The following is a 27884-nucleotide window of genomic DNA, read 5'->3' as shown; positions in this document are numbered from 1 at the left end:
AATTAAAGTCATTACAAGATAACTAAAAAAGTTTGCAGAGATGGAACCTGCTAGTTTTTTTCCTTTCTTTTATCTTTTCTGCTTACACTGTTGGTACTAGTTGGCATTTAAAATTCGAGTTTAAACGAGCATGCTTAATTCGGGTTTGGTCGGGATAAAGTTTTAACTGACGACTACAGCTCTACTTGTGACTTGTAAGTGGCCGGCCCTGAAATTTTGGGGGCCTAAAAATTTTCTAAGGGTAAATATTAAACAAATTTACTTTTCAAAATTTATAAACTGAAACTTAAATGAAAGTCATTACTAAAAAAGTTTGGGTACCCACATGCCACATGCAGATCTAGACTTCCCTTTTTGATTTTCCTTTAGTTCGATTTTTTTCTCTCGAAAGCTTCTGTGATTTAGTTAATAACAAAAAAAAAAGACTCTTGATAATAACTTCTTCTTACTTGCTCTTAAGAACTTATAATGAGATATTGTGTGTCGGTCGTTTTGACTTCAAGAGACTTGTGGATTTTGGTATATGTGTTCCATTTCTAACCTATAGAGAAATCAGATCAGAGGATGTTTATGCAATTAGGATCTTTCCAAGCACCATGTGTATAACCTTTTGTTTGTGGATTACCAAATTACTTTATGAATAGGGATGTACTCTTGGATGAATTAAAATCATTTTTAATTAAAGATGGTAGAAACGACAAGAAGGTAAAGAAACAGGAGTTCCAAATATCATAATGATTGAGAGACAAAGTGTGAACAGAAGAAACAAAGATATGGTCAAGATCCATACACCTGTTGTAAGAAAAGTCTCTCCCCCTTATAAAGTCTCCCATTTCTCTGTAGCCTTATCAAACAAGTGTTCTAAATATTTGTTCACAGAAAACTTATTCTCACACGTCATGGATTATTTGTCCTCCATGGGATCTCAAACAGCTAGGTTCTGTCTGATCTTGTTATTCTTGTTTTATTATCTTCCTTGTGCTCTAAGCCAAGATGATTTATGGGGCTGTGGTACTCCGTTTCGGTGTGGAAACATCACAGCTGGTTTTCCTTTCTTGGGAGGGATTCGCGGTGAAGTTTGCGGTCACCATTCTCTGAAACTAAACTGCAACAAACACTCAAACACAACCTCTCTTATCTTCTCAGGCCACAACTACACTGTCCTCTATATAGACAACAACAACAATTCCGTCACTCTTGGACTTTCAAGACAAGATTTCTCAGGTCCTTTCTGCTCTGCTTCATTCTCCTCCACACTTTTATCTTCAGGTCTCTTCCAGAATTTACCATCTTACAAAAGCCTCACTGTGTTCTACGCTTGTGACCCTCGTCGCCATTTCCTTGGGAATTTCACATGTCCAGTGAAAGGTCTTGGCTCTATTATTCAAAACTCTACATATGGTATACTTTGTGATGGGAGTTTCAGTGTTCCAGTTCCTACGAGTTTTGTTTCGGAGGAGGAAGTTTTGGATTTGACCCATTTAGAGAGTGTTCTTAGAAAAGGATTTGAAGTGAAGCTTAATATAGATGAGATACCTTGTCCACTAGAATGTTTTTCCTCTCGTGCAAATTGCCTCTTTCTTGCCGGATCTTGCTGCAAATATCATGATCGTACAACGACCTGCGGTGGTGATACAGGAGATTTATTACGTGGTAAACTCGCCTAATCTTGAATCTCACGTAATCAATAGATCATAAACAATACTAACTTGGTATTTTCAATGTAAGAATCCATGATCTTGTTGTTTGCAATGTTTTTCATCAGTCCTTTAATTGTTGCAGAGATAATCCCTAACACTCGCTCCATACTGATAACAATTGGACAAGGTTAGAATTACTGTTTAGACTTGTATTAAACTTTCTAACTTTGTTATGTAACTAAATTGTTATTGTATTTTTCAGTTGTAGGGTTCCATGTATTTATAATTGTGGTGATGATTATAGCATTCTTGTTCTGGAGGAGAAAAAAAGTAAATGATCTGAGAAAGCAGAACCTCGAGGCGCTTGTAACCTCGAGACGATATAGTTATAGACAAATCAAGAAAATTACAAAATCATTTACAGAAGTAGTTGGACGAGGAGGATTTGGAACTGTATATAAAGGGAATTTACGCGATGGTCGTAAAGTAGCCGTGAAGATTTTGAAGGATTCAAATGGAAATTGCGAAGATTTCATCAACGAAGTTGCAAGCATAAGCCAAACATCTCATGTTAACATTGTTTCTCTACTTGGTTTTTGCTTTGAAAAATCCAAAAGAGCGATTGTGTATGAATTTCTAGAGAATGGGTCTCTAGATCAGTCTTCGAATCTTGATGTGAGTACACTTTATGGAATCGCGCTAGGCGTGGCTCGGGGAATAGAGTACTTGCACTTTGGCTGCAAAAAAAGGATTGTGCATTTTGACATTAAACCACAGAATGTACTATTAGATGAAAATCTCAAACCCAAAGTTGCTGATTTTGGCCTCGCTAAGCTTTGTGAGAAGCAAGAAAGCATATTGTCATTGCTTGACACGAGAGGAACTATAGGATACATTGCTCCAGAGTTGTTTTCAAGAGTGTATGGGAATGTATCTCACAAGTCGGATGTGTACAGCTATGGAATGTTGGTTCTTGAGATGACTGGAGCAAGGAACAAAGAAAGAGTCCAAAATGCTGATTCGAACAATAGCTCAGCTTACTTTCCAGATTGGATCTTTAAGGATCTTGAAAATGGAGATTACGTAAAGCTTCTTGCCGATGGACTAACCCGAGAGGAAGAAGATATTGCGAAAAAGATGATCTTGGTGGGTCTATGGTGTATTCAGTTCCGCCCATCAGACCGTCCATCAATGAACAAAGTTGTAGGGATGATGGAAGGAAATTTGGATTCTCTTGATCCCCCTCCTAAGCCTCTTTTGCATATGCCAATGCAAAATAATAATGCAGAATCATCTCAGCCATCAGAGGAGGACAGCTCAATTTACTCAGAAGTATGATCCCTTGACTCTTGCACTACAAGAAAAACAGTTATTAATAGCGTCCGTAAAACGCTATCAATTAATACCGTAGCGGTTTAAGAAGCGCTATATCATCGTCCGCGATAATAGGTTAAACACATAAGATAACGGTTTTTTTGTTTGCTATTTTTATGGGTATTATCGTAGCGTTTTATATACAGCTGTATTATAACTACAATAACGTTACTGTTATGCTATTATTTACTTAATTAACAGCGTTTTGTAATTGTCAAATATAGCATTGGGTTCATGTTATGTTCTTTTCTATTCTTATAAATCTTGTTTTACCCTGAATAAAAAGTTAAGAAAACAAATAAATAATTCAATCCCAACAATCTCTTAATAACTGAAAATATTCATACATAACTCCAAAGTCAACAATCTCTTACAACAAACTCTTATAATTCCAAATTCAACAATCGATCTTACACCAATCTTCCAAATTCCAAGTTCACACAAACTGAAGTTTATTATTAGGCCATGCCACTGTTGTTCCTAAAGCATCAGAAACGAATTCAACCTCTGAATTTGGTCTCCACACTTTTGCACATCCAATCTTTATTACTTGTACCCATACTTTTCTAGCATCAGGTCCTAAAGGAATGAAATGAACCTTATCTTCTGGATTCGTTGAACATACTCGACCCTCTGCCACAATTTCTCCTGTGCCATCGCAATCTAACAACATGCACCTTTTTTGTTCATTTGATCTCATGCTACTTCCACTCTGCAACTCACAAATTTCAAACACAAATTTCATGAGATGTCCAATAACACAAGTCCTAGCTACAACAAGAACAGAAGATAAGTCCTATTCTAACACAAATTTCACTAATTAACTAATACAGGAACAGAAGGGGTACCGCATGTGATGATTCTTTATGTGATGATGCTCTTGTAGGTGGTTCCCTTGGTGTTGCCTATCAAATGCATAAGAGTTTATATGCTTAGAATAGAGCATGTATAAATTTCATAGTTCACATAATAAGTACTAAGAGAGAATTACCCATGATCCAGCAGTTTGATTAGTTGGTGATGAGTTCAGATCACTGTCCAAAATGATTTTATCAGTTGGCCATGCAATTTTAGCATCCACAGCTTCCCCAAGTGAGAAAATCGTCGTTGTTGGCCTCCAGACATATGCATCTTTGTTTGATACAGATTTTACAATAACAGCAGCTGCATTTTGACCAAGTGGAATTCGACCAATCTTGTAAGTTGGTTCAGCTGAGCAGAAATCTCCTTCTCCAACAACAACATCATCCTTTGAACACCAATCGAGTAGTTGACATCTTACTACTTTGCTAGCATTACTAGTCTCCGATATAGAAACATCATCACTAGGCTGTTTTCACAAGAAGACAATAAAATTGGTAATAATATACAAACTGGCATGATTGTGTTCACTAGACTGTTTTCACAAGAAGACAATGAATTAGATGAACTAACCTGTTTTCCTTTAGCTAAGCCTCGAACTTCATTTTGCAGATCATTAATCCTGTTGACCAATTCTGCCTGTTGTGCTTCAAGTTTCTGTACATGTGTGTCTCTAGCTTGAAGGAACGCTAGCTTAATTGGTAGCTGTAATCCCTCTTCCCATCCCTCTCACTCTTCCTGCTTTGTCTTTTCCTAACACTTGACTCACAGCATCATCTCTAACGCTACATCCATCTGAGCTACCTATTTCACTGTCAATAGATTTGATTTGTTCCTGATACAAAAATTTCAACAGAATTAAAGGAAGATAGGAACTCTAATCAAAGCTACTTCTACATTATCAGTTCCTTATCCCATTTCACTTACAATTGTGTCAGCAAACTCTTGTCTAACAGGTCGTCCATCTGAATGTGTATGTCCTGCTACCCATACTTTACTCTTAGTCACATTACTAGGCTCAGAACTCTTATTCCTCTACAAGCATGAAAAACAGTCCAATTCAAGTTTCAGAATAACCTAAGCATACCTTAAAATGGAACAGAACACACATACCATCTCTTGAGCTAGTCTAAGCATTCCTTTTTTGCTGGTGGTGTGGGGAATTTGAGCCATCCTGAGTTCTCTGTACTTGTCACTTTTAACCTACAAAAGTGTTAAAAGTCATGAATTCATTTTCTACAGAAACATGACTGTCGAAATAAAGAGTTAAAAACACAACCTTAAATTCTGCGCTAGTCCTACTCTTCACCCAATTTTTCCATGCTGCAACAGATTGGATGTTTGCTGGTTTTAAATCATGTATTTGTGTCTTGCTTGTCTTTCGTACTTTAGTTAGAAGCTTGGACTTAGAAGCACGCCACACACAGCTCATCTGCTTAAAAACAGAATCTTTTTGTCATCCTTCATTTATATTGAATCTTCCCTGTAATATTATCCAAGTATAAACATTAATATGCCTCCAAATATAATTTTTTTTTCTGTTTGGCTTCAAATGCGTCACATGATTTTGCATTCATGATGGATGGTTTTAAAACTAAGATGGTAAACAGTAAAAAAAAAATCTTTTTTATAAAGGACTTGTATGTGGTTAAGTAAATTTTATTTCATTCCATACAAAAACTAGTTCAATCTGAATAAGTTGTTTGAAAGCAAACATGTACGGCTTGAGCATTGCTAGGTACTCTTTCCTATGTGGAATTCCGACCACTTCTTGCAAAGCATTGTGAAGTCTTCCCTAGTAGTAAGTCCGATGTCCTTGCAAGCCTGTCTCGCCTTGTTTTCCTGATCATTGAGCTCTTGTTGCAGCTTGGATTTTGCTTCACTGAGAAAAGACATAGACATTGGGAACTTTGCTTCCGCGTGGCCTAATGAATCGATTTCTTTCTGGACAATGTTTATTTGGTTCTTGATGTGAAAGATCGCATCAAGAATACTCATACCCTCTATGGAAATCATCCTACAAAAAAAAAAAAGATGAAAAGAAAATTAAATACGGTTTAAAATAGAAATAAGAATACAACACCATGGCATATTGGCATGTTCAGTTTTCACTTTTGAGAAGTGATAACCATCTTCCATAAATATGTTAAGACATATAACCATGCTGAAATCAAACTTCGATCACCGAATCCAAAAGATCAAAATTAAAACTATGAAACTTTAGTTTCTCCATAAACAAGGGTTCCAAAATCTAAACCCAAGATACATATAGAAACAAAGAAGCTACATAACCCCCAACACGGCAAGACCATCCGGAGTCTATAGCACATTATTCTATCGGAGCAGATTAAAAAATTACTTCTACGCAGACCAAACTAAACATAGATTCTGCTACAGCATGATTGTAATTCATCCTGGTTTAATTATGTCTTTATGGTTTATTGTACCGGTTTGTGGTACTGAAACATTTAATCGGTTTACTGCCGGTTTAGCTAAGTATTTGTAAGGCACTTTGCCATTTCGGAAAACCTAATGAAATGAATACTTTCCTAATCTATCTCTGTCTCTCTCTCATTTACGCTGTCGCCTCCATCCTTGTCCATTAAACCCGTTTGACCTGAGGTGATCCCTTCTTTCTTTGATCATCTTTTGCCTTGTGGTTTACTCATTTCCTGAGCCTGCGGTGGGTTCTTGACTTGGGGTGTACTAACGACTTTATCCGGTTTCAGATTCATGAAAGCCAAAACCTAGACTAGCAAAAAAAATACATAGACCTAGCGATAAACCCTAGAATTACCAATGAATAAGCGAAAAATTTGAAACGGGTCAAAATATCACAATGAGTTGACGACAATAAACCTTACTGTTTCGCTTGTGGGCACTAAATGGTAATAAATATTATAGAATATAATTTGAGTTGTTCTATAATATTGCTGTGTTTGATACAAGATGCTAACATCTATATATATATATATATAGAATAATTAATATTAACATAGTGATAACACAACGTAATGTAAACTTTTCAAATCTGAATCTAAAAGCTCTAATGATCTGTTTGATCTTTGCTCATTCCAGATTCAAAACCTAGCAATGGAATTATTTTTTGTTAATATTTTTGTAATTTATTTGGAGATTATTTGTATTCGCTTTTTAATGAAAAACTATATGCCAATTACATAATTGAATTCTTAAAAAATAAAAAATATATATGCAAAGTTGCCCTAAAATTTGTTAAACAAAATATCAAGTCTATAATAAAAACCACACATTAGTCTATATGTAAAATATAAATTCATGTAATATCAAAGAATCTGCTGTAGCACAAAGGTTATTTAAGCTCCAATGATATGTTTGATCCTTGCTCATTATGGGTTCAAAGCCTGGCAGCGAAATTATTTTTTGTTAATGTTTTTTAGTTTATTTGTAGATTTATTGTATGCGCCTTTTAATGGAAAACTATATGCTAATAACATATTTGATTTCTTAAAAAATCAAAAATATATATGTAAAGGTGCCCTAAAATTTGTTAAACAAAATATCAAGTTTATAATAAAAACCACACATTAATCCATATGTATAATATAAATTCACGTAGTATCAAAGAATTCGCTGTAGCACAAAGGCTATTTAAGCTCTAATGATCTGTTTTATCCTTGCTCATTCCGAGTTTAAATACCGGCAGCGGGATTATTTTTTAGTTTATTTGGAGATTTCTTGTATGCGCTTTTTAATGGAAAACTATATGCTAATTTCATATTGATTTCTTAAAAAATTAAATATATATATATGCGAAGTTGCCCTAAAATTTATCAAACAAAATATTAGGTCTATAATGAAAACCACACATTAATCTATTGTACAATATAAATTCATGTAGTGTTAAAGAATCCGCTGTAGCACAAAGGCTATTTAAGCTCCAATGATCTGTTTGATCCTTGCTCATTCCGTGTTCAAAGCCCAGCAACAGATTTATTTTTTGTTAATGTTTTTTAGTTTATTTGGAGATTTATTGTATCCGCTTTTTAATGGAAAACTATATACTAATTACATAATTGAGTTCTTAAAAAATAAAAAATATATATGTAAAGTTGCCCTAAAATTTGTTAACAAAATATTAAGTTTATAATGAAAACCACACATTAATATATATGTACAATATAAATTCATGTAGTATCAAAGAATCCGCTGTAGCACAAAAGCTATTTAAGCTCCAATGATCTGTTTGATCCTTGCTCATTCCCGGTTCAAAGTCCGGCAGCTGATTTATTTTTTGTTAATATTTTTTAGTTGATTTGGAGATTTATTGTATGCGCTTTTTAATGGAAAACTATATGCTAATTACATAATTAATTTCTTAAATAGTCATAAACTACAGTATAACCTCCATAAATTAATACTCGATAAATTAATAACCTCTATAAATTAATAAATTATTCCCGTCCCGAGTTATGACCAATGTAAAAATTGATATAAATCGATAAATTAATAAGATAATAACTTTTTCGAAAATCTTATATAAATATATGGTCCCATCAATATTATAAATTAATAATTATATAAATTTACAAATATATACACATATATATATATATCAATATTATATGTAAAATATTTATTGAAATATGACTCTAATATTATTTTTTCTTCAATTTCTATTAATTATTTGTAGAGTTTAATTCTAATATTTTTATTACGTCGAAAAAATTTTGTATTATTTTTTAAACTTAATCATTGTTTTTTCCTTGTAATTAGTTTTAGAAAAAATTATTAATTATAAAGAAAAACTACTTTTCTATCGAAGTTTTGTAAAAAAAAAAAATACAAAATTTGTAAAATCTCTCTATAAATTAATAATTATTAATTTATCGATAAATTAATACCTCTTTAAATTAATAAATTTTCTCGCTCCCAACATTATTAATTTATAGAGGTTTTACTGTATATGCGTTTTTAGTTTCGAGAAAAGCAAGTCCAAACTAAAATCAAACTTGTCAGTGATTACAAGTTTTGTACCATGACAAAGTTACAACCAAATATGAAATCAAGACTTTTGAGTTTGATCTGTTTCTATTAGAAAATACATACACAAACCTGAGAAAGAAAAAAACAAAACCACACGTCATAATTTTATGCAGAAACATATGAATTACAGAAACAGGAGTTACAAATAACCTGTTTTGTCGATGGACCTTTATATGTCACCAGACTGAACCTTTTTTCCTTCTAAACCTATCAATGCTCATACGAGACTTCTCGGGTTTACTAGTCTTCTTAGATTTCTCCAGCTGACTGTCTACACTGTTTCTAGAAACTTCTGGAAGGCAACAGCCAAGTTGAAACGTATCAGCACGCCCGTTCTCTGCAGGCTTGCTCTGTTTTTTGGCTGCATCCGTCGTTGCAGTCTTGTTCGAACCAGTTCTTGGTCCCTTGGAAATAGAAATTACGTATTTCTTCAGATGTTTTATGAACTCTGGATAGAGTTCTAGATTGCAGTGTCCTCCTCCAGATACCCATAAAGGCTCATACTTTTCTTTTGAAAGTTCCCAAAGTTGTTTTCCATGAGAACAATCAACCACTTCATCTGCAGTCCCCTACCAGACCAAACAAGAGAGTTAAAAACCTTCTTAAGTGATTTAAATTTAGACTAATGTCACTAATCTGTTTTTAAGGCACAAGACAATGATTCTTATTGGAGAAATACTCAAGTTGGCTACCCAATAAATATCTCATAAATTTCAACAACTTGAGTTTCACCAAACATTTTCTTGTCAAATGGTCCAGTTAACCTACAAGTTTTAATTCATTACAAGAATCTGTGGAGGCAATAAATGACAACAAGATTCCACCAATAATGAGAAGATCAAAGGCAAAGTGAAAGAGACAATAATGAAAGAGGAATAATCATTTACTCACATGGATTACTAAGACAGGACAGGTAACTGCACCGATCTTGTCAATATTCTGAAACAAAGAATTGTGCGTGTAAGCATGAACACATGAAAACCAGAACAAACATAGCTGAATGTTTGCTAAATTACCTTGTAAATGTCAAACCAATAGGTACGTTTAACCGGATACAAAACTCTCATCCCAGAGAGAATAGGGCTGTGCAAAACCACTCCTCGCAAATTAGGCGTGCGTGAAGCTAAATCAATCGTTGGTCCACTACCAACAGACTGACCATATAATATCAGTTGATCATCTTTTACACCATAATGTTCCTTGAGGCAAGTATATGCTGCATCTATATCAGCATAGGTATTACATTCACTTGCCTGATTCAAGTAACAAACTTAAATCCATCAAAAACAATCCCTGGACTCTCTAACACATAACAAGACGGTCAGATACACTTTTATAAAGTTAGAAGCTCAGAATACAACCTTTCCAGTAGACTGACCATAACCAGAGTAATCATACCTGGAAAAAGAAAACCAAAGAAGAGATTATAGAACTATTATAACCTACTCATCATTGGATTATAGACCGTAACTACCGCAATAACACAACTTAAGTGGAGAAACTTTTGCTACTAATTACCAATTTACAGTCTTCACAGTCGTTAAAATTGAGTACAAGGCCTAAGCAAGTACGCATGAAGATATGCGAAATCGCATTCTCAGAATCTAAATTCTTCTTCTACCACAGAGGAGAAGTATGATTGAAAACAGTTGCAATGAAATGCTTGCATCACAACATTTCACAAAAGTCAAATTATTTATATAGAAATTTCAAAAACTATATGAATAAATGTCTTGAGGGGTCAACAAGACCCAGAAAATTTTGGCTAAAGTCTCTGACTTTCACATAGATTTTGTCACTATATTCAGGACTATAAGCCATTAATAACCAATCCAAAACCAAATCTTCAATTCAAATTTAAAAACATCAACGAGATAACGAACCAATTTTGGAAAGTTTCCTCCTTTTTTCATGGAAACCCCTAAATTAACAGTATCATTCACAACAATCCTCAAAAATCGAAACTTTATACAAAAACAGAGATAGAGAAGAAGAAAAAAGTTACTTACCCCATGAGATTAAGTCGGAGACGATTACTAAGTTCGATAAAAAGCTCAAACATTTGACCCAAATCAGCAGCGTTACCATGTGAATACAAAAGCGTACCATTAGCTTTAGGATGTTTAATATAAATAGCTACAATCTCGTTACCACGACGAGTCTTTAGCTTCAATACATCTACATCATCACGGCGAGGTACTTCTGTTATGTATAATCGGTCAACGTCGGAAACAAATCCATAAGACGGTGGTGATGGCGGGAAAAAAGCGAATTTTGCAGCGATTGATGAAGTTACTCCTCCCATGACGACGAAGATGATGATGATTCTCTTAACATCACACAGATAAATTAGTAGAAAACCCTAAGGTTTTGATTGATTTCTCTTTTTGTGTTTTTGAGATCTTGAGGTGAAGGAAAGGAGAAAATGATAGAACGATGGAGAAAGGAGAAGTGAGAAAGATAAAGAAGAAGAAGAAGAAAAGGAAAAGTTGAAAATGAAAGAGTTTAGATTTGAGATTTTTTATGGTTTACACGACGGTGGCGCGTGAGGGATAATAAGCGGCGCGTGTATATTGAAAAGAATTCCACTGGAGAAACACGAAAGTCGAAAAGTAAAATGTCGCGCTTCTCTCTAAATGGCGGTTGTCAAACGGAGCTTTCACTTCTTTTCTAAAAAACAAACAAAAACTTATAGTTTTGATATTTTATTTCTTGTTTGTCAAATATTTTTTTTTTCATAAGAAATTAAGTAAGTTATGAGTAAAAAAAAAAAAATCAACTGAGTTCGCATTTGAGAAATCATATATGAAATTTGGCCAAGAAAAAATACAAAAATCATGTTAATGTATCAAACACTACTCTCATTTTAGTTTTCTTATTTTTATTATTTTTGTAATAGTCATTATTTGATAATGACTAAAAATTTTCGTGTATTACAACTTAACTGTTTGTTACTTAACCTTCTTTAGTTTAGTAATTTTAGCTTAGTCTTTTCTTTTTATTATATTTTTTTGTTTACATGATATGGTTTTTTTGTATGTTTATGATAAATTGGTAACATTAATATTGACATGTATCTTTTGTTAAATAGTGATCTTTTGAGATGTTAGATATACCAAAAAGTTCAATATACGATCCTTTCTCTAATATGAATATATGCAAATGCAAAGAGAGAAACCTAAAAGTGTTGACTCAAAAGACTATTTAATTTATGATTTTTTTTTTTCATATGAAAACTTTTAAAGCAAATGAGTAGTTTATATATTTGTTATTCAAATTATGTCAATCCAATATTTAGCCATGAGCCTATCATGATGTGATTGGAATACTAGATTAGGAGAGAATACATGGAACAAGAAATTATTTGCTTAGAATCAAATTAGATAACTTTCAAACCAAATAAGTAGCATAATTGCATACCATTGTATCATATTGTTGATGTAAGTATTTCATGATAGTTAAAAAATTTTAGAAACTTGGGTATATAGATAAAAAGATTTATACATGAAAAAAATATAATTGATATTTGAATCAAAAGTGAATCTAACTATACAAATATAATTAATAAAATGAATATAACTTTATTAACTACATAATAGCATATACGAAAATAACATAAATTAGCAATAAAAATAGTTAAACATAATTATTTTTAAACAAATTTCAAACAACATAGTTATAATGAAAAAAGAAGAAAAAGTAATAAACTATTGAAGCTTATGTCATTTTGGTGTTATAATTAAGAAACTATATTACTAATATTTTCATTAAAATATGACTAACAAAATAGCATCTTCAAAATCTGTGGATCTAGATTTATATAATAATATTCTTTGTTAACCTATATTTATATACTAATAATCATAGAAATCATAGATGTAACATATTTTCTAGTCATGTAATGGTTTTCATTATAATTTTTTATATCATAATTATTAATACAAAAAATAGAAATCATATGATTAAATTACATATTGTATACTTTACATAAGGGTTAGTCGTCAATTCTTACAATTTTACCTTCCACTTTAAAAAATACAGAATAATTATATAAGTCCAAAATAAAACGTAGTATAGTCTTTATACATATATACATTGTAAATGTTTTCAGGATCACATACATTGGATTTTTAAAATTCTAAAAGTAGATTTGAACTTTTCGTCTCGAGGACTTCGATTAAATATATTATTTCTCAAAATTTTATAAACTTGACAATAGCGAAATGGGTATAATAATTATTATTTTAGATTTTATAAAACTATTCTGTACTTTTTTAAGGTGGAGAGTAAAATTACAAATATTGGCAACTTTGAGAGTTTTGTTTGCACAAAACCACCCTTTATATAGTTAAAGCATGTTAAATTATAATTATTAAATCATAGATTATTATTATTTTGTTAATAAATATTTTTGATAACAAACCTATTTTTCTTTGTCTACCAAACATTCTAATCTAAACAACATTAATGCTACAATTCGAGATTGAATATCATATGTTTAATATTAAACTAGATGCATGAAGACTACATAATTTTCCTTTTAACAATAATCCAAAATACAAATTTCACAAATTAATTTTTGAGCTACCAATTGGAGTAGATGATAGATAGGATAACGTACAAGTTACAATACAATTTTCAAAACACCTCTCTATATTCGTTTTCTCTCTTCTATATTCCAATGGCTTGTGGCGATGGTGGAGTTGTAAAATTTGTATTTTGAATTATTGTGAGCTGTGGTGACTTGTGGGGGTAGTGGATATGAATTCACGTTAACGGAGCAAATACAAGTTAGTGGCATCCAACATCTCCATATAATCCAGATGATAGTTGTTTGTGGAGACATTTAAGTTAATTGAAGAATCTTGTTTATCAATGTAATTATTTATGGTTTGACCGAGCCGAACTATTCGAAGTAAAATGATATTTAATTCATGTTAATCGGTTTGATTTTGCCGGTTAATCAGTGTAAATTTCATATGAAGACTTTCACTTCTAAACTCGAAAAAAAAAACATTATATTAACCAACGGTATGAACCATTAGGTCTGGTCGTTTGGATATCCGTTTGGATTGGGATCAAATAGTTTGTGTTTTTGAATTTTCGAATTTAAAAGTATAGAACCCGTTCGGATATTTCAAGATTTCAGATTTGGATCGGGTTCGAATCAGATATTTCGGATTTAGATTCGGAGTACCCGAAGTTCCCAAAAATCAATTTTTATAATCAAATCTATCTAAACTACTCGAAAATACACAAAATATCTAAAAACTTTAAATATTTTTACTCAAAAGTAGATTAAATACTAAATATATTTTAAATATCGGAAAGCTGCATATTTTGACAATTAAATTATCACAAATATAAATATTAATAATATATTACTACTATGTATTTAATTATGGATATGTTCGGATATCTATTCGAATATCGGTTCAGATTGGATTCGGGTTTGGAAGTATAAAGCCCGTTCGAATATTTTGAGATTTTCAATTCGGATTTAGATCGAATTTTTCGGATTGGATGCTAAGTTTTAGATATTATGCCCATCCTTACACCATGACGATGTATTATAAAAATAGTATTCTACATCTCTTCATTTTAATATAGCAATTAGCAATATTCCCATTAGCATTATTGTTATATTTTAATTTGCATGCATCTTCCAAAGATTAAGCACTATTTGTTCACTGTGATTTGGTAATATATGATTTTAAAAAAGGATAAAATAAAAATTCCGATACAAAAATAATATATAGAAAGGATAAAATATCGGAACCGATGAAAAAAGTCAAAAGGTGTCGACAAAAAAAAAAAGTCAAAAGGTTAACGACAAGATTTATAAAAAAAAATTTCAAAAGGCAAAAATGAAAAATGATTTTTTTTATTTACTGACAAAACGAACCTTCCTTCAGAACTAGAGTCTCCTTCCTACTCTCTTCAAAACGAACTCGCCGTAGTATTCGAACTACTCGCCGTCGTTTTATCAGTCTCCGGCGATAACGGCGGAGGAACACCATGCTTCAACAATCCAACATCATCACCACCGTTCACATCAATCTCCACAACCACATCCTTCGAATCACTTATCCCATCCTTCTGAATCACTCTCAAAACCTCAACGATCTCATCCATCGATGGCCGTACGTCTCTCTCCTGTTGCAAACATCGGAATGCTAATTCAGCAACCGACGACATCATCTTCTTCACCGAAGGATCTCTCGCGAATCCGAGTGATAGATCCGCGAGCTCATGTACGGCGTCGTTTTGGATTTTCGAAATCGCCATGTTGGCGAGGTTAATATCGTGGCGGTGTCTGGTGATATCAACAGCTTCTTTCGATGAGATTAGTTCGGAGAGTACGACTCCGAAGCTGTAAACGTCACTCTTCTCGTTTAATCGGTAACATTGGTAATACTCAGGATCTACATATCCTGGAGTACCTTGTGGAGCAGTGGAGATGTGAGTTTGATCCATCGGAAACAACCGTGAGAGTCCGAAATCAGCTACTTTGACTTGGTAATTGCTATCTAAGAGAATGTTAGTAGTCTTAACGTCTCTGTGTATGATCCCTGAATCAGAGAATTCATCATTAGTAAACTAATCTCATTGTGTGTATGTGTCATGTGTGTGTGTTCAGTATGTGTTACCTGAGGCGTGGAGATAGGACAAGGCGCTAGCGGTTTCGATGGCTATTTGGAGTCGAGCAGGCCAACAAATAGGGCGAGATTGTGCTTGGTTTCCATGGAGATGTTCAGCGAGTGTGCCATTGGAGATGTATTCGTATACTAGGAGTAACTCTCTGCTATGTCTTGTTGTGCATCCGTATAGAATCACTAGGTTCGGGTGTTTTAGGGATTTCAAGATATCGATTTCGTTCTTGAATTGTTCCACGCGTTTTAGTGATCTTTCGAAGAGTCGTTTCACAGCTACTGCTCGTCCGTCTTTTAGTGTACCGTAGTAGACAGTACCGAAGCCTCCATCTCCGAGTTCTTTGGAGAAATTTTCAGTGGCTTCCTCGAGTTCTTCGTAGCTGAAGACTTGAATTCCAGAGTAGACGCTTCCGTTTCCAAGGTTAGATATTGAAGGTACAAGAGAGTGATTGCTGCCAGAGATTGTTGTGGAGGTTGGAGTGTTTGACATTGTATAATTGCTTGAGTAAGGTGTTGTTGTTGATAGGCCTTTGTTTGTGTATTGTGTTGCTAGTTTCTTCCTTCTCCGGATGAAGATACAGAGTAAACATCCGCCGATAAGTGTGGCACCCAAGAATCCAGAAGCGAATCCGATGCCTAGAGATAAACGGAAAGACAAGATGTTCGTATTATGATGCGGTTACGTAGGTATGTTCTACTGAAATTAGTTTCCTTGAAAGGAAAAAGGATGGACACATACCTATTTTCCCTTTTTTGGAGAGACCTGCATGAGCTACCATGAGAATAATATCAGTTAAAATTTAAGACAGAATTTTAGAATGGTGCATAAAACATAGTTTGAAAGTCAAGAGAGTTTCTGAGGAAGATAAGAGATCTGGTTCTTATGGAAGGACATTAGCCAATTAGATTCAGAGACGAATTTAGGATCAGATTAACTTAGGTCAGCTAAAGTATTCAGTAAAGCAGATAAAGATGAATCATTACTCTTCTTTACTATTTCAGAATAGCAAGTACTCTCGTGAGGCTCATCCGCACAATAGCAAACAAATGCTTTCAATCTCTGATCAAAGCCACAAGCGCCCCCTGATATTGCGCATTGGGAACATTCATTGTTGAAGCCAAGTTCGAAACCCTCATCAATAGCCTTCTTCATAGCCTCCAGACTCTGATTTTTCTCTACTGTCTTCAAGGCTGACCGAGAGACTGGAATATCGACCCCTTCGCACGATGCACTCAATGCAGCTAAGGTAGCTCTATCCCCAGAATGTGAAGAGGACGAGACAAAGTAACTTTTCCCACCGATATAATCCTCACAGTTAAGCTGTTTAATGTAATCATTGGGATGTACATCTACCGTTGATTGGCAGTCGTGATAAAAAGTTGACAGCTTGGTGTCGGGAGAAAATGGAAGGACATCATGGTTGATAGATGCATTCGCAGGATGCTGAGGACAAAGATTGTTGCGATAATCCATTCTGGCTAGTCTTATGATTTCAAACTCATAGTTCATCTCAAGGATTTGGAACTTAACTGTGGATACAGTAAGCTCTGCAAAATCTCCGCTGCAGTTGACCTCGAAATCTGGGTGACCGCACTCTTTTCTCTCAGATATCCAAAAGGGATAATAGAGTTCTGACTGGTTTCCGCATTTAAACCTAGGACTGCAGTGTTTGTGTTGCTCATCAACAACTGAGAAAACACAAGAGGGGATCACAAAGAGCATCCATATGATTGTATTGGACCAAGATTTTGTCAGAGACAGAGAAAGATTGATCATGGTGATCTCCTCTGTTTGTTTTTTTTTTTTTTCTTGGAGATGAACAAGAAAATGAAGACAAAGAATAAGAGGTAAAAGACAGATTAGGAATTGGTGAATTGTGTTTGTCTAAGTCATAGTTTTATATGAGTTGAAAGAAAGAAAATATTATTAAGGTTTCTTTTTTTCTTTGTTGTTTATCTGATAATATTTTCAATGGGAAATTTCTTTGGAATTAGGTGGGTTAGGAGGACTTAGTCTTCGAATAGACAATCAAGATATTCAATAAAAAAAAAAAAATTTTGAGTGGTTGCTATTAAATAATTAATTTCTTTTATGTTTGTAGGATGACCTAAACAAGTGCCGGCACAAGAACTTTACTTGGAAAAGCCAGGCAAAGTAGAAAAGGAGATAAAACTAGACTATAGAAGAAAATCTCCAAAGGGGTTAAAAATCGACTATGAAGAAAGACTTGACCGTTGTTGGCCCTTCTTTTACTCTCAACTTTCTTATTCAGTTTCAGATAAATGTGAAGGCATCAAATGGTATGTGGACAGAATGAAGACTGGAACAAGAAAAAGATTCTTTAGTATTTACCTCGGAAACTGAACGATGTTGATAAAGATGACAGAATCTGGTAAGGAAGACTTCCATACCCTGAAAATGACTTATTTGAATTGAAATTGTGTATGTCTAGTTGCTGGAAACAGATAAAGACTTTTTAGACCACTCAAGTTTCTACCTTCTCTCTTGAGCTCACTAGGGACTAAGGTATATCTTAACACTGCTAAAACTGACCGAGAGATACTGGAAAAAAAGAAAACTGTGTGACTTGGTTAGAGACATTGCAGAAAATGGTTTTGTTTTGTATAATTTAGAACACCAAAGTATGAGCTGCGGTTCTTGGTGATTAGCATGTTCTATATGCTTGGGGCTTACCAATTTTTGCAACCTAGGGGATAATAGTTGTGGTATGTGTCATAGCAGAACTTATAGAGGATGTGGATCGACATGTCTATTTTTGCCTGGTTGCACTGTGGTAATACTGCCCAAATTTGGCAAGTGGGAAATGTATATGTTATGCTTATGAAATTTGCTGATAGTTCAGAAACATACCACTAGATCCAGATGGCATCATTGGAGTGCAATTGACTTCTGATGACGAGTTTGTCTTGCAGCAAACCGGAGTTGCAACATGGTAGGCGCAGATTCCACCATTGGTTTTACATTCTTGACACGGTCTCTCATCGATGCTAAGTTTCACCTCAAATCCTTTTTTAAGAACACTTTCCAAATTGGTTACATTCAAAGCTCCTTCCTCTGGAGCATAACCTATGGGAACAGTGATGTTGAAAATCCCACCACAGTGATTGTGATACAAATCATCCTGATGTATTGAGCCAACACCCTTATTTGGACATATGAATTTCGCAGGATAGTGAAGACTAGGGTTGCAGAGGTAGTAAGCGGAGAGGGTCTTGTAGTCTGGCAAAAGCTCAAAAAGTTCAGGAGTCAACGTTGCTCCGCTGAATGAAGCCGAGCAGAATGGACCTGAAAAGTCTTGCCTTACTAATTTAAGAGTACTAGTAGTGGTATTTACTTCGAGAACACGGTACATCAGACTTGAGATGATTAGAGAAGTCGAATTTGTTTGTTTTTGGCAGTGAAGTCCTAAAGATGGATGACCACAAGGTTGGGGCCGAGCCACTCCCCAGAAAGGGAAACCGGCTGTGAGATCCCCACAACGAAACAGAGTGTCACATGGTTCTCGTTGACTTTGAGCACAAGGAAGAAAGTGAATATAGGATAAGAAGAAGAGAAGGACCAGAAAAGAATTAGGTTTTGAGAATCTGAAGAGTACTGGAGAGAACATGATTGATATCTGGAAAGTAGTTTCTTTTTTGGTTTGTGTTTAAAGTAGAGTAGATGATAAATGATTAAACAAAAAAAAACCAAGTGGAGACAGAAAAGAGCTAGTGGAATGGTCGAACCACGACTAAGTCAATATTGAGAAGGACAGATACTCATAGACTTGGAGAACTAAATGACACGTCTTTGGTTAGTTGACTTTGGAAGACTTTTCTCGTTTTATTTGTAAGTCATTCACTGTGGAAAATCTTGTTAACGTATAAGAAAAACTATTTCAGAGTTCAGAAAAATCTTTCTTAGGAAGAAAAGTGATAAAATAGGGTTCGTAATTGTAATTTGTAAGGTTTGTTATATTGAAATAGCATTTTACGTTAGGTTATACAAAGATAGGCCAACAACTATAAAATATTATACGTCATTGAAGTATAAAATTGGAGTTAAAAAAAAAAATTGCAGCTAATTATATAAAATTAAAGAAAAAAATTGATAGCTAGACGAAATAAATATATAAGAATGCATGTTCACACATATAAGTATAATATTGTGTTTTCAACTACACAAAGTAAATATATTGCATGATCATATATATAAATTATCCAACATCATATGGTTAATACTATAGAAATACAATTTTGGTACACCGATTGATTGATTCTAACGCTGACCGACATTGACCAACAAATTTTTATTATTTATATTAATATTAGAAAAAATAGTTTTATTTGGTATTGTATAATAAAAATACATTCTTTCTGTAACATAAATATATTTTATATGTATACATTTAAATCATTAACTCTTACAATAGTTAGTTTTTTTTTTCATTTCAAAACTAAACTAAAAGCGAAATAAAAATATTTTTAAAATTTTAAAATATTAAAAGTCAAATTAAAGCTAATGATTCTATCTTTTCTATATTAAAAGGAAACACTGCAAATTTTTTGGTTATTTATGTGTTATTACGAGAATGTTTTTAATAATTTTTTTTACAAAGTAAACAAGATATTATACAAAAAATAACTTTATTAATGATTTCATAATCTTCTTAGAATCAATTATGTAAGGAAATTGTAATAAATTTTTTAATAATAATGCGTATTTCCAGTTTATATTTTCTTGAAGACACAATCTATGAAAGTCAAAACAACGGTGCTAAGGGCACTACCCGCAAACAAAATAAGTGGGATCCATGATTTTAGTAATGCATGGTGAATCGCAATACACACATGAACAACAATGACTTCGATAATCACATTCTTCACGAAAGTTATGTGAAGTATATAGAATATATTGATTGATTCTAATAAGATTTTTTGTTTTTAATTTAAATTTTAATATTTTGAAATTTTAATAATGTTTTTATTACACTTTTAGTTTAGTTTTGAAATTAATTTTTTTTAACTATTATAGGTTCTAATGCATTAAAAATATATATACAAAATATATTGATATTGAATATAGAATGTGTTTTTTATTATACAACACCCAACAAAAAAATATATTTTCTTTTTAATATTAAAAAGTAAATAAAATAATTTCTTAAATATTTTTGTTGGTCAATGTTGGTTAACGTCGAAGCTAGTCAAATAGCGTACCGGAATTGTATGTCTATGGTATAAAACACATTACATCGTATAGTTAATACATATAGTCATACATATAGTGTCGTAACTAAGCAGAGCAAGAAGAAACAATTGACTGTAGTCCCCAAAATTTTAGTTATTTTTTCTTTACAAAAAGGCCCCCAATTGATTTTTCCTATAAATTGGCCCCCAATTTTAGAAACTACAACAAACTTCTTAAAAATTTTAGGCCCCCAAAATTTCAGGGCCTGCCATGTACGATATGTACCTAGAAATACAATATTATACTTGATATATACCTAACAATCTTTTTTCCTATCACCTGCCTATAGAATAATCAAGGCTCCTAGCTTAAACTGGAATATGCCGGTCGAGGCCTCTTTGCCCCATCAGAACAAGAGCTGCTTGATTTAATATAGCATCTCTTTCTCTTGGAGACTCATGTATAAGTGAAATTAACGTCACTCTAATCGTTATCGTCTTATCGATTAAACATGCAAGACGAAGAGACGATTAAAATGGAGAGAATCCTTCATTTTTTCATAAGATTTTTGCTTTGTCAACAACTTTATTTGATTGAGTAATGTTTAGATAAGTGATACTATGTTGTTGGATACAAATATTTCGTGCCAATTTATCTATTTTTTTATTATTATATAAAATTAAATTTATTCATTTTAATTTTGTACACCATTATTATACCAGATAGTATTTATTCCATAATTTATAACAAATGTGCTAGTTTCACAAAACATTGAAATCATTGTTGGATCTACATCAGCAATATTGGCTAAAGCAAATCATGAAAATATTTGTAATAAAAAAACTTGTTGGTAAAATCATCATATAACCTATGACTGTTAAACTGACCACACACACGTTACCATTTTTTCCATCCTCTGACCAAAAAATATAAAAAGCAAATTTACAAAGTCGCTTTTCCTTAAAGCATCCTCTGCATGCGATTCATTCACATGAAACTCATAGGTCCCTCAAGCATTCATTGACATTGCCTTGAAGCTTTCGGTCCAAAACCTCTCCACATATATTACCCATCAAATGATAAAACGCCATAAGCTCTGAGAGTTGCTCTATGTTCATCTTTTTCATCATGTTCCTCGCCATCCTCTGCTTATCCTCGTCCACTTTCAACTTTTTCATATATGATCCTCCGTTCCTCACCGTCGCTCCCATCTCCTTCAGCCTCATCTCTTGCTCTGCGCTTAGCGCCGTGTTCGACTACACACAAAAGAACAAAGTTAGCAAAAGATACAATAATAATTCATCTTTGATAAAAACATTGTGGGTCAAAATAGTAGGACATCACTAAGGTTGTTGTGGTGGCCTGGTGGGCCAAAATCCCGTGAGCCGGGCCTAACGATATCCGTTTTCAAGTAATCAAAACCCACCATGCATGTTATGTCCCACATGCATGTTTGCTTCCCACAAGCCGAAATCAGAACCGGCATAAAATGGGCTGGTCTGGTCCGAGGCGCTTTGGCCCATCACAACAACCATAGACATCATCTAAAATGAATGCTATGCATATTAAAAAAAAAAAACTGGCTTGCACTATGTAACTCTTAAGATAACGAAAGGCCAAGCAAGTGTCTAAACCATTTTGCCTCTTGCAATCAAATGTGATCAAGATTTTGTAAAGTTAAGTCGAGAGATTTAGTGATCATTTACCTCAAGGAACTCGGCTCCAACTTCAAGTTCTGATTCTTTTGATGGGTTCTTCCCTGGTGCTCCTCTAACATACATATACTTAGCAAGTGAGAAACTCCTAACAAGCATCTTTCTTTTATTCTCCATTTCACTATCAAGCTTCAATGTCTTTGGAACAGACAATGAGCTATTCAGCTTCTTCTGGTACGCAATCACCGCCTTTGCAAACTCCTACAAATTAAATCAAAATCACATTAGAACTCAATTTTCACAACTTACTTAACTAACAACAATCTTCAAAATCACACAAACCTGATAAGCAGCAGGACAACCAGGATAATCAAACTCATCAAGATCATGTTGTCTCATTCTCTCTGGATGAAACTGTAAACCCATTATGAACTTCCCTTCTTCAGGATTATACGCATCCGGATCGTAAAAACCTTCCATTAACCCATCAGCAGCAAAAGCCATTGGCACAAATCTTTGTGCCAGTCTCTTCACACCTTGATGGTGATAACTATTAACCAAAATCTCCATATTTTCACCATCTAATGAATCTTTAAACCAGGAATGAAGTGGACTGTTCTCAACAATCCTCACAACATGTCTATGACCATCATAATTATCATAATCGATATGCATCGTTCTTCGTTCTTCTGGTAACTTATTCGTTAGCTCTTTCTCTAAATCTAGATAAAGAGTCCCACCACAAGCAACATTCAAAATCTGCCAAAACAAAACTTATCATCATCATTAACATTTTATGTTCTAACCAAAAGACATAAACTCAAAAAGAGACTTACTTGTGATCCTCTACAGATTCCTAAGTAAGGAATGTTCTGTTCAAGACAAAGCTTAGCAAGACCTAACTCAATAGAATCTTTCTCTTTATCAATAGCTGTATCACTAGCATGTGTTTCTCTAATCTCTTGAAGCTCTTCAGGAGAAAGAGAAGATATTTCAGATTCATAAAGAGAAGGATCAATATCTTCTCCTTCACAAAGTAAAACTCCATGTATTGGTTTAAAACTCTCAAGCAACATGTGAACACCCGTTACTCTTGGTACAATCACTGGTACACATCCGTAACGTACTATCAAATCAAGATGGTATTCACCTGAAAAAGAAAAACCCCACAATTTCACAAAACCACAATATAAAGAGAACCCATTTGCATTATGAAGAAGAAACATCCAAAAGTTTCGATTTTAAGCCAAAAAAAAACAGAACCATGCATGATTAAGACAAAAAAAAACAGAACAAGAAGGTAGAGTTTTGTTTTGTCCTAACCAACGAAATCGACGAATTTGTTTTTACGAACGGTGCGTCTAGATACGACGAGGACACGAGGGAGGATTTGAGAGAGATCATTCAACTTTGGATCCATATCTATTGTTCCCATTTGATTTGTACCTAGAAAATGAAAAAGCAAATAACAAAAAAAATAGTTTATGTGTGTTTGTTAGATTTGATGGTGACGTGAAACGTTAACAGAGAGAGTTCTCGTGATAGAGATAGAGAGAAGCAAAAGGCGAATTTATAGTGACCAAAGAGAGGCTAAAGCCGACTTGGATTTTCGTTGTTTATTTTATTTTATTTTCTGACTATTTTTCCTAATTTAAAATTATAAATTACGGTTTTTTTTTTTTTAGTTGTTGCTTTGAAGGAATACAGAAGGGGACAGGTCTTATTAAGTTGCTGACTATACTGGAATTAGAATGGATAAAGATATATATTATAATTAATAAAACTATTTTTGTTTTTGGGTAAAGATTTTTGGTGAATTTTAAAATGAAAAGAGTTAAATGAGGAAATGAATCGAATTCATATACGTTGTGTCTGGTTAACAACTTCCTCAGATCAAATCTAAATTTTTTGAGTGGTATGTAATTAATTTTCTCTGGCCCACTTTAGTAGTTAATTATTTTCTGCTTAATTTTTTTTTTGGATATAAATATGTAACTTTTTTGTTAATTTGATATAATCATTTGGAAAAGGAAATTAAAAATTATTTACTTTATATGCATTTGATAGAAACGAATACGAGTGAATTCTTGATAAGGTTGCCACATATTCATGTGTGTTTCTGAATAATGCTTATGCCATTAAAGAGAATTATAAGTCCCAAATTATTTTAAAACAAAAATATATACTCTTAAAAAAATATAATGAAAATAGCTTTCTAGGTGGTACCAAAAATAAAAATTATTGTTCATACAACTTAAAATAAGATATATTTAGACCTATAAAAATTATAAAAGAAAACTGTAACTGATTACAAATAATTGTATATAGATTTTAAATTTATATAGAAGAATTTTGCTAATTTTATTGTTAACGAAAGTATAATTTCTTTTCAAGAAAATACAGCTATAAATTTGTACAGTGTATCAATATTTTGAGTCAACATAAGCTTTAGGACACGTGTGGTGGGAAGGCTCGTTCTATGGTCCTCGTCATAGCTGACGTAGCACTATTTGCGTAAGATTTATTTACTATCAAGTCTATACTCATAATCATAAACTCACCAATAGAAAAATTCATGGCCAAACAAGAAATTCTTGACTCTAATTGACCTCTGTCTTTGTATCTCGAATTCACTCTCATGAAGTTCACTATCATATAATTAGTTTTGTACAAAAATGAAAGTAGCATGATTGAATGGCCTATCAAAACGATACATCTATGTCTATTATTTAACAACCATCTCATTGATATTAAATACATAATACATCACTATTCAAAATTAAAACTAAACTGATTTCGACAAAAAAAAAAAAAAAAACTAAACTGATTTGGAGGAAAATTACATTGATTCGTAAAATCTCTAACTTGTTTTCATTCTTTGACTAGCAACATACAGTACTAGTTTGTTTCATTGATATAAAATCAAAATAAGTTTTACAGAAATTTTGTTTTCAATCAATAAATATCAACGAGAAAAGTTTGAATAACTATTTATGTTTATGTAGGATTTGAAAAATTATTACGAATTTTAATGTTTTCTTTAGCATTGATCAATAAATTTTACATATAATTTTTTTTTATGTAGTATATGTAAGATTTCGTTGTTTCTTAGTATTGATCAAATACAATTTTCCTTTTTTTTTTTTTTTTTAATTAAAAATAAAAAAATTTAGATTTGTTTAATAGTAGGCCTTAAGATATAATATTTATCAAATATAAAATACATAAAGCATTGATCTTGGACCATACAAAGGATTTTCTCTCCATATTGACCATATACTCTTGATTTCCTTAAAAAATAATAAACAAGGCATGTGAAGGACCCATGCAATATTGTGTCTGCGTTTCCGTCAAAATTGAATTTAAGATTATATTATTATTTTTCTGGACTGGTCAAATTAATGATCGTTCAACAAGAAGGTCTCAAACTCTCAAGTCTCCTCTTTTTTTCTAATTTTTTTCTTGTCTGCGTTTATTAAGTATTATTATTATTAACAAGAGGGTCAGATGTTTCAAAATCGAATTTTGGTACCCAGATTACTAGTCATGCAACCCACTTTTGTATAATTGTATTGAAATTTATGACAGACCATACAAGATGCTCTTAGACCCCCATTATTCGAACAAGACCCATACACTTAAAAAGTTAAATTGAACCAAAAATGATGTATGTTCTAGTAGAAGTCCAAATAAAATAAATGCCCAAATTGGGCAGCCCAATGTTGAGGAAGTCCAAAGTCATTCATTTTCCTTTTGTTGAGACTTGGAGTAATAAGTTTTGTTTATTTGAATGATCTTTGCCCAATACATATCAACTCCATACCTAAATGTAGCCTTACAGGCTTCTCAAAACATCCACATAAGCTATTTTTATAGACTTTCTTCATACCTCATGCCAGCTTCGTACCTAATTGTAAAAAAGTATAAAACAAATTAAAACAAATTCTTTGAAAAAAACGTTGCCAGAAGTAACGTATCCGCATGCATACTCCTTTTAAGATTTAACCTAAACCCATTGTTTCACATGAGTCCACAATTGCATCACTTTTAAGTTTCTTTAGGTTTCTAGTGTGGAACATAGGGTTCCTATTTTAAATCGCATATGTAGTTCCATACACAGTTCTGGATTCCAAAAACTCTTCATTGTTCTACATGTATTATTGTCTATATCTATGTTATAAACGTGATTCTTATGATTCATGTTGATTTTCTCATTTAGAAGAGAAAAAAAAACACAATATATGAGTTCGGTGTAGCTCAGTATGGTGGTGGAGCGGTTGAGAAGTGTGAGCTAAAATTAGCAAAACGTAAAAATAATTGAAATCGAAATCATAAATTTTTTAAGGAAAGATATGAGAGAAGTCGAGTTGATGAACTCTTTCCTTAACTTTTGAATCACCCGTAGTGTGACAGTTTTTATGTGATTCAAGGATCCCATGATACAACCTCTATAAACTGGTTTCTTACCACTCAAAGGAACATAGTTTTTACGATACTCTCGAGATTTAATTTAAGACATAGAGAAATTGTTGGAGAAGATTTATTTTTATATATGTGTGAACGTTTAAGTGTTACTCTATCTGTGAAGCGTAACCTCGTTATATAGGTTTGAGATTAGATTTTAATTTGTTTGTTCATAAAATCAAAACCAAGTCCAACAAAAATATAGGAGGTAGTGGGTGACTTGATATTTCAACAACTCCTATTCTCATGGAGTTGAGGAAGCGAAGAAGAACTATTCTCCAGGACGTGAAGAACATAGCATTAGCGACTTTGTTTCCTCCTTTCAAGACCCGATCCGACAACCACCAGAGCTCCAACGTGAGCTAAGTCATGTCTTAAGCCCATTTATTTTCAAACACTTTATTTTAATTAAGCCCATTAGCTTAAGTGAAATTTTGGCCCAACAAGAAGTAATCCCGGATCCAAAGAGAGGTGAACCCATGAGAATCATCGTGTGAGTGGTGTAAGTGGATACTAATGTTTAACTTGTTCATAAGAACGATAAATTGCTGGAAACTTCAAATGCAAAGAGAGGACGGTGATCTCATAGGAATAAATTTGTCTTTGATGGTTTGATTATGATGACGTAGCTTTCCTCTACCAAAACCATTTTGACGAAGCTTGAATGCTTGATGACGGCCTCCACATATGGTTCCAATCCCGACAATAACACTTAACATCCTCTGTTTTTCTCTCTGTTTTAAATTCAACACTTTTAAAAAGGAGATGCATTCTATGTAACCCATGTTTTTTGTTGACTAAAATTTTACGTTCATACAAAAAAAATGCTATAACGTTAAACTGCATCCTCTCTCACATCAAGATGTAGGTACAAAAATAAAATCGCAGAGTTTTCTAAGAAAAGCTCAAAAACATTCGAGTTAACTGATATCAAATGCAAGACAAATTAGGGAACAAGAGCATGTCAAGACAATGATAAAAGAATTTCTTACATCAACCAATTTTAAGTTATCGATTATGA

General features: G+C 33.1%; 4 protein-coding genes, 2 long non-coding RNA genes and 1 pseudogene across 17 annotated transcripts; 3 read left to right on the top strand and 4 right to left on the bottom strand.

Moving 5' to 3' along the window:
• Positions 1–832: 832 nt before the first annotated feature.
• On the top strand, positions 833–3288 carry AT5G38240 (Protein kinase family protein; the record flags this gene model as incomplete). Of its 3 annotated transcripts, NM_001344237.1 has the most annotated exons (4): positions 833–1224; positions 1363–1653; positions 1783–1827; positions 1903–3243. In NM_001344237.1, the coding sequence occupies 4 exons, from the start codon at positions 900–902 to the stop codon at positions 2976–2978; spliced, it is 1737 nt and encodes a 578-aa protein (NP_001332531.1). In that variant the 3' UTR covers positions 2979–3243. The 3 variants fall into 3 exon arrangements, with proteins under 3 accessions (NP_001332531.1, NP_001332532.1, NP_001318692.1); NM_001344236.1 differs by having other exon boundaries at positions 859–1653; positions 1903–3288; NM_001344235.1 differs by having other exon boundaries at positions 900–1653; positions 1729–1827; positions 1903–3125.
• Positions 3289–3450: 162 nt separating this feature from the next.
• Positions 3451–5891, bottom strand: AT5G38230 (annotated as a pseudogene; the record flags this gene model as incomplete). Its single annotated transcript has 1 exon — positions 3451–5891.
• Positions 5892–6317: 426 nt separating this feature from the next.
• Positions 6318–6797, top strand: AT5G05645. Its single transcript, NR_142855.1, has 2 exons — positions 6318–6497; positions 6607–6797. It is a non-coding gene; the product is annotated as an other RNA (long non-coding RNA).
• A 1963-nt stretch (positions 6798–8760) lies between these two features.
• AT5G38220 (alpha/beta-Hydrolases superfamily protein) lies at positions 8761–11543 on the bottom strand. Of its 3 annotated transcripts, NM_001036901.1 has the most exons (6): positions 10910–11390; positions 10262–10298; positions 9917–10153; positions 9792–9839; positions 9051–9469; positions 8831–8969 (listed from the first exon to the last, which is right to left on the bottom strand). In NM_001036901.1, exons 1-5 carry the CDS (start codon positions 11203–11205, stop codon positions 9077–9079), a joined length of 1011 nt encoding a protein of 336 aa, NP_001031978.1. In that variant the 5' UTR covers positions 11206–11390; the 3' UTR covers positions 8831–8969; positions 9051–9076. The 3 variants fall into 3 exon arrangements, with proteins under 3 accessions (NP_198638.2, NP_001031978.1, NP_974859.1); NM_123183.6 differs by having other exon boundaries at positions 8761–9469; positions 10910–11543; NM_203130.3 differs by having other exon boundaries at positions 8882–9459; positions 10910–11434.
• A 3043-nt stretch (positions 11544–14586) lies between these two features.
• On the bottom strand, positions 14587–19467 carry AT5G38210 (Protein kinase family protein; the record flags this gene model as incomplete). Of its 3 annotated transcripts, none has more annotated exons than NM_123182.4 (4): positions 14587–15472; positions 15551–16189; positions 16293–16325; positions 18426–19467. In NM_123182.4, 4 exons carry the CDS (start codon positions 19180–19182, stop codon positions 14841–14843), a joined length of 2061 nt encoding a protein of 686 aa, NP_198637.2. In that variant the 3' UTR covers positions 14587–14840. The 3 variants fall into 3 exon arrangements, with proteins under 3 accessions (NP_198637.2, NP_001331338.1, NP_001331339.1); NM_001344233.1 differs by lacking the exon at positions 18426–19467 and adding an exon at positions 16538–17330; NM_001344234.1 differs by lacking the exon at positions 18426–19467 and adding an exon at positions 16538–17276.
• On the top strand, positions 14598–19553 carry AT5G38212. 3 transcript variants are annotated; one of them, NR_143309.1, is made up of 4 exons: positions 14728–15419; positions 15541–17401; positions 17656–17946; positions 18488–19413. It is a non-coding gene; the product is annotated as an other RNA (long non-coding RNA). The 3 variants fall into 3 exon arrangements; NR_143308.1 differs by having other exon boundaries at positions 14599–15419; positions 17656–19514; NR_143307.1 differs by having other exon boundaries at positions 14598–15419; positions 15541–19553.
• Positions 19554–21402: 1849 nt separating this feature from the next.
• AT5G38200 (Class I glutamine amidotransferase-like superfamily protein) lies at positions 21403–23974 on the bottom strand. 3 transcript variants are annotated; one of them, NM_123181.4, is made up of 5 exons: positions 23723–23941; positions 23236–23549; positions 22742–23158; positions 22451–22660; positions 21403–22000 (listed from the first exon to the last, which is right to left on the bottom strand). In NM_123181.4, the coding sequence occupies exons 1-5, from the start codon at positions 23832–23834 to the stop codon at positions 21743–21745; spliced, it is 1311 nt and encodes a 436-aa protein (NP_568556.3). In that variant the 5' UTR covers positions 23835–23941; the 3' UTR covers positions 21403–21742. The 3 variants fall into 3 exon arrangements, with proteins under 3 accessions (NP_568556.3, NP_001332710.1, NP_001332709.1); NM_001344232.1 differs by having other exon boundaries at positions 21462–22288; NM_001344231.1 differs by having other exon boundaries at positions 21462–22660; positions 23723–23974.
• Between the last annotated feature and the right edge of the window lie 3910 nt (positions 23975–27884).

The sequence above is a fragment of the Arabidopsis thaliana genome, chromosome 5, assembly GCF_000001735.4.
Source record: "Arabidopsis thaliana chromosome 5, partial sequence".
Lineage (NCBI taxonomy): Eukaryota > Viridiplantae > Streptophyta > Magnoliopsida > Brassicales > Brassicaceae > Arabidopsis > Arabidopsis thaliana.
The sequence above is the reverse complement of the archived record's forward strand: the minus strand, read 5'-3'. Positions and strand labels throughout refer to the sequence as shown.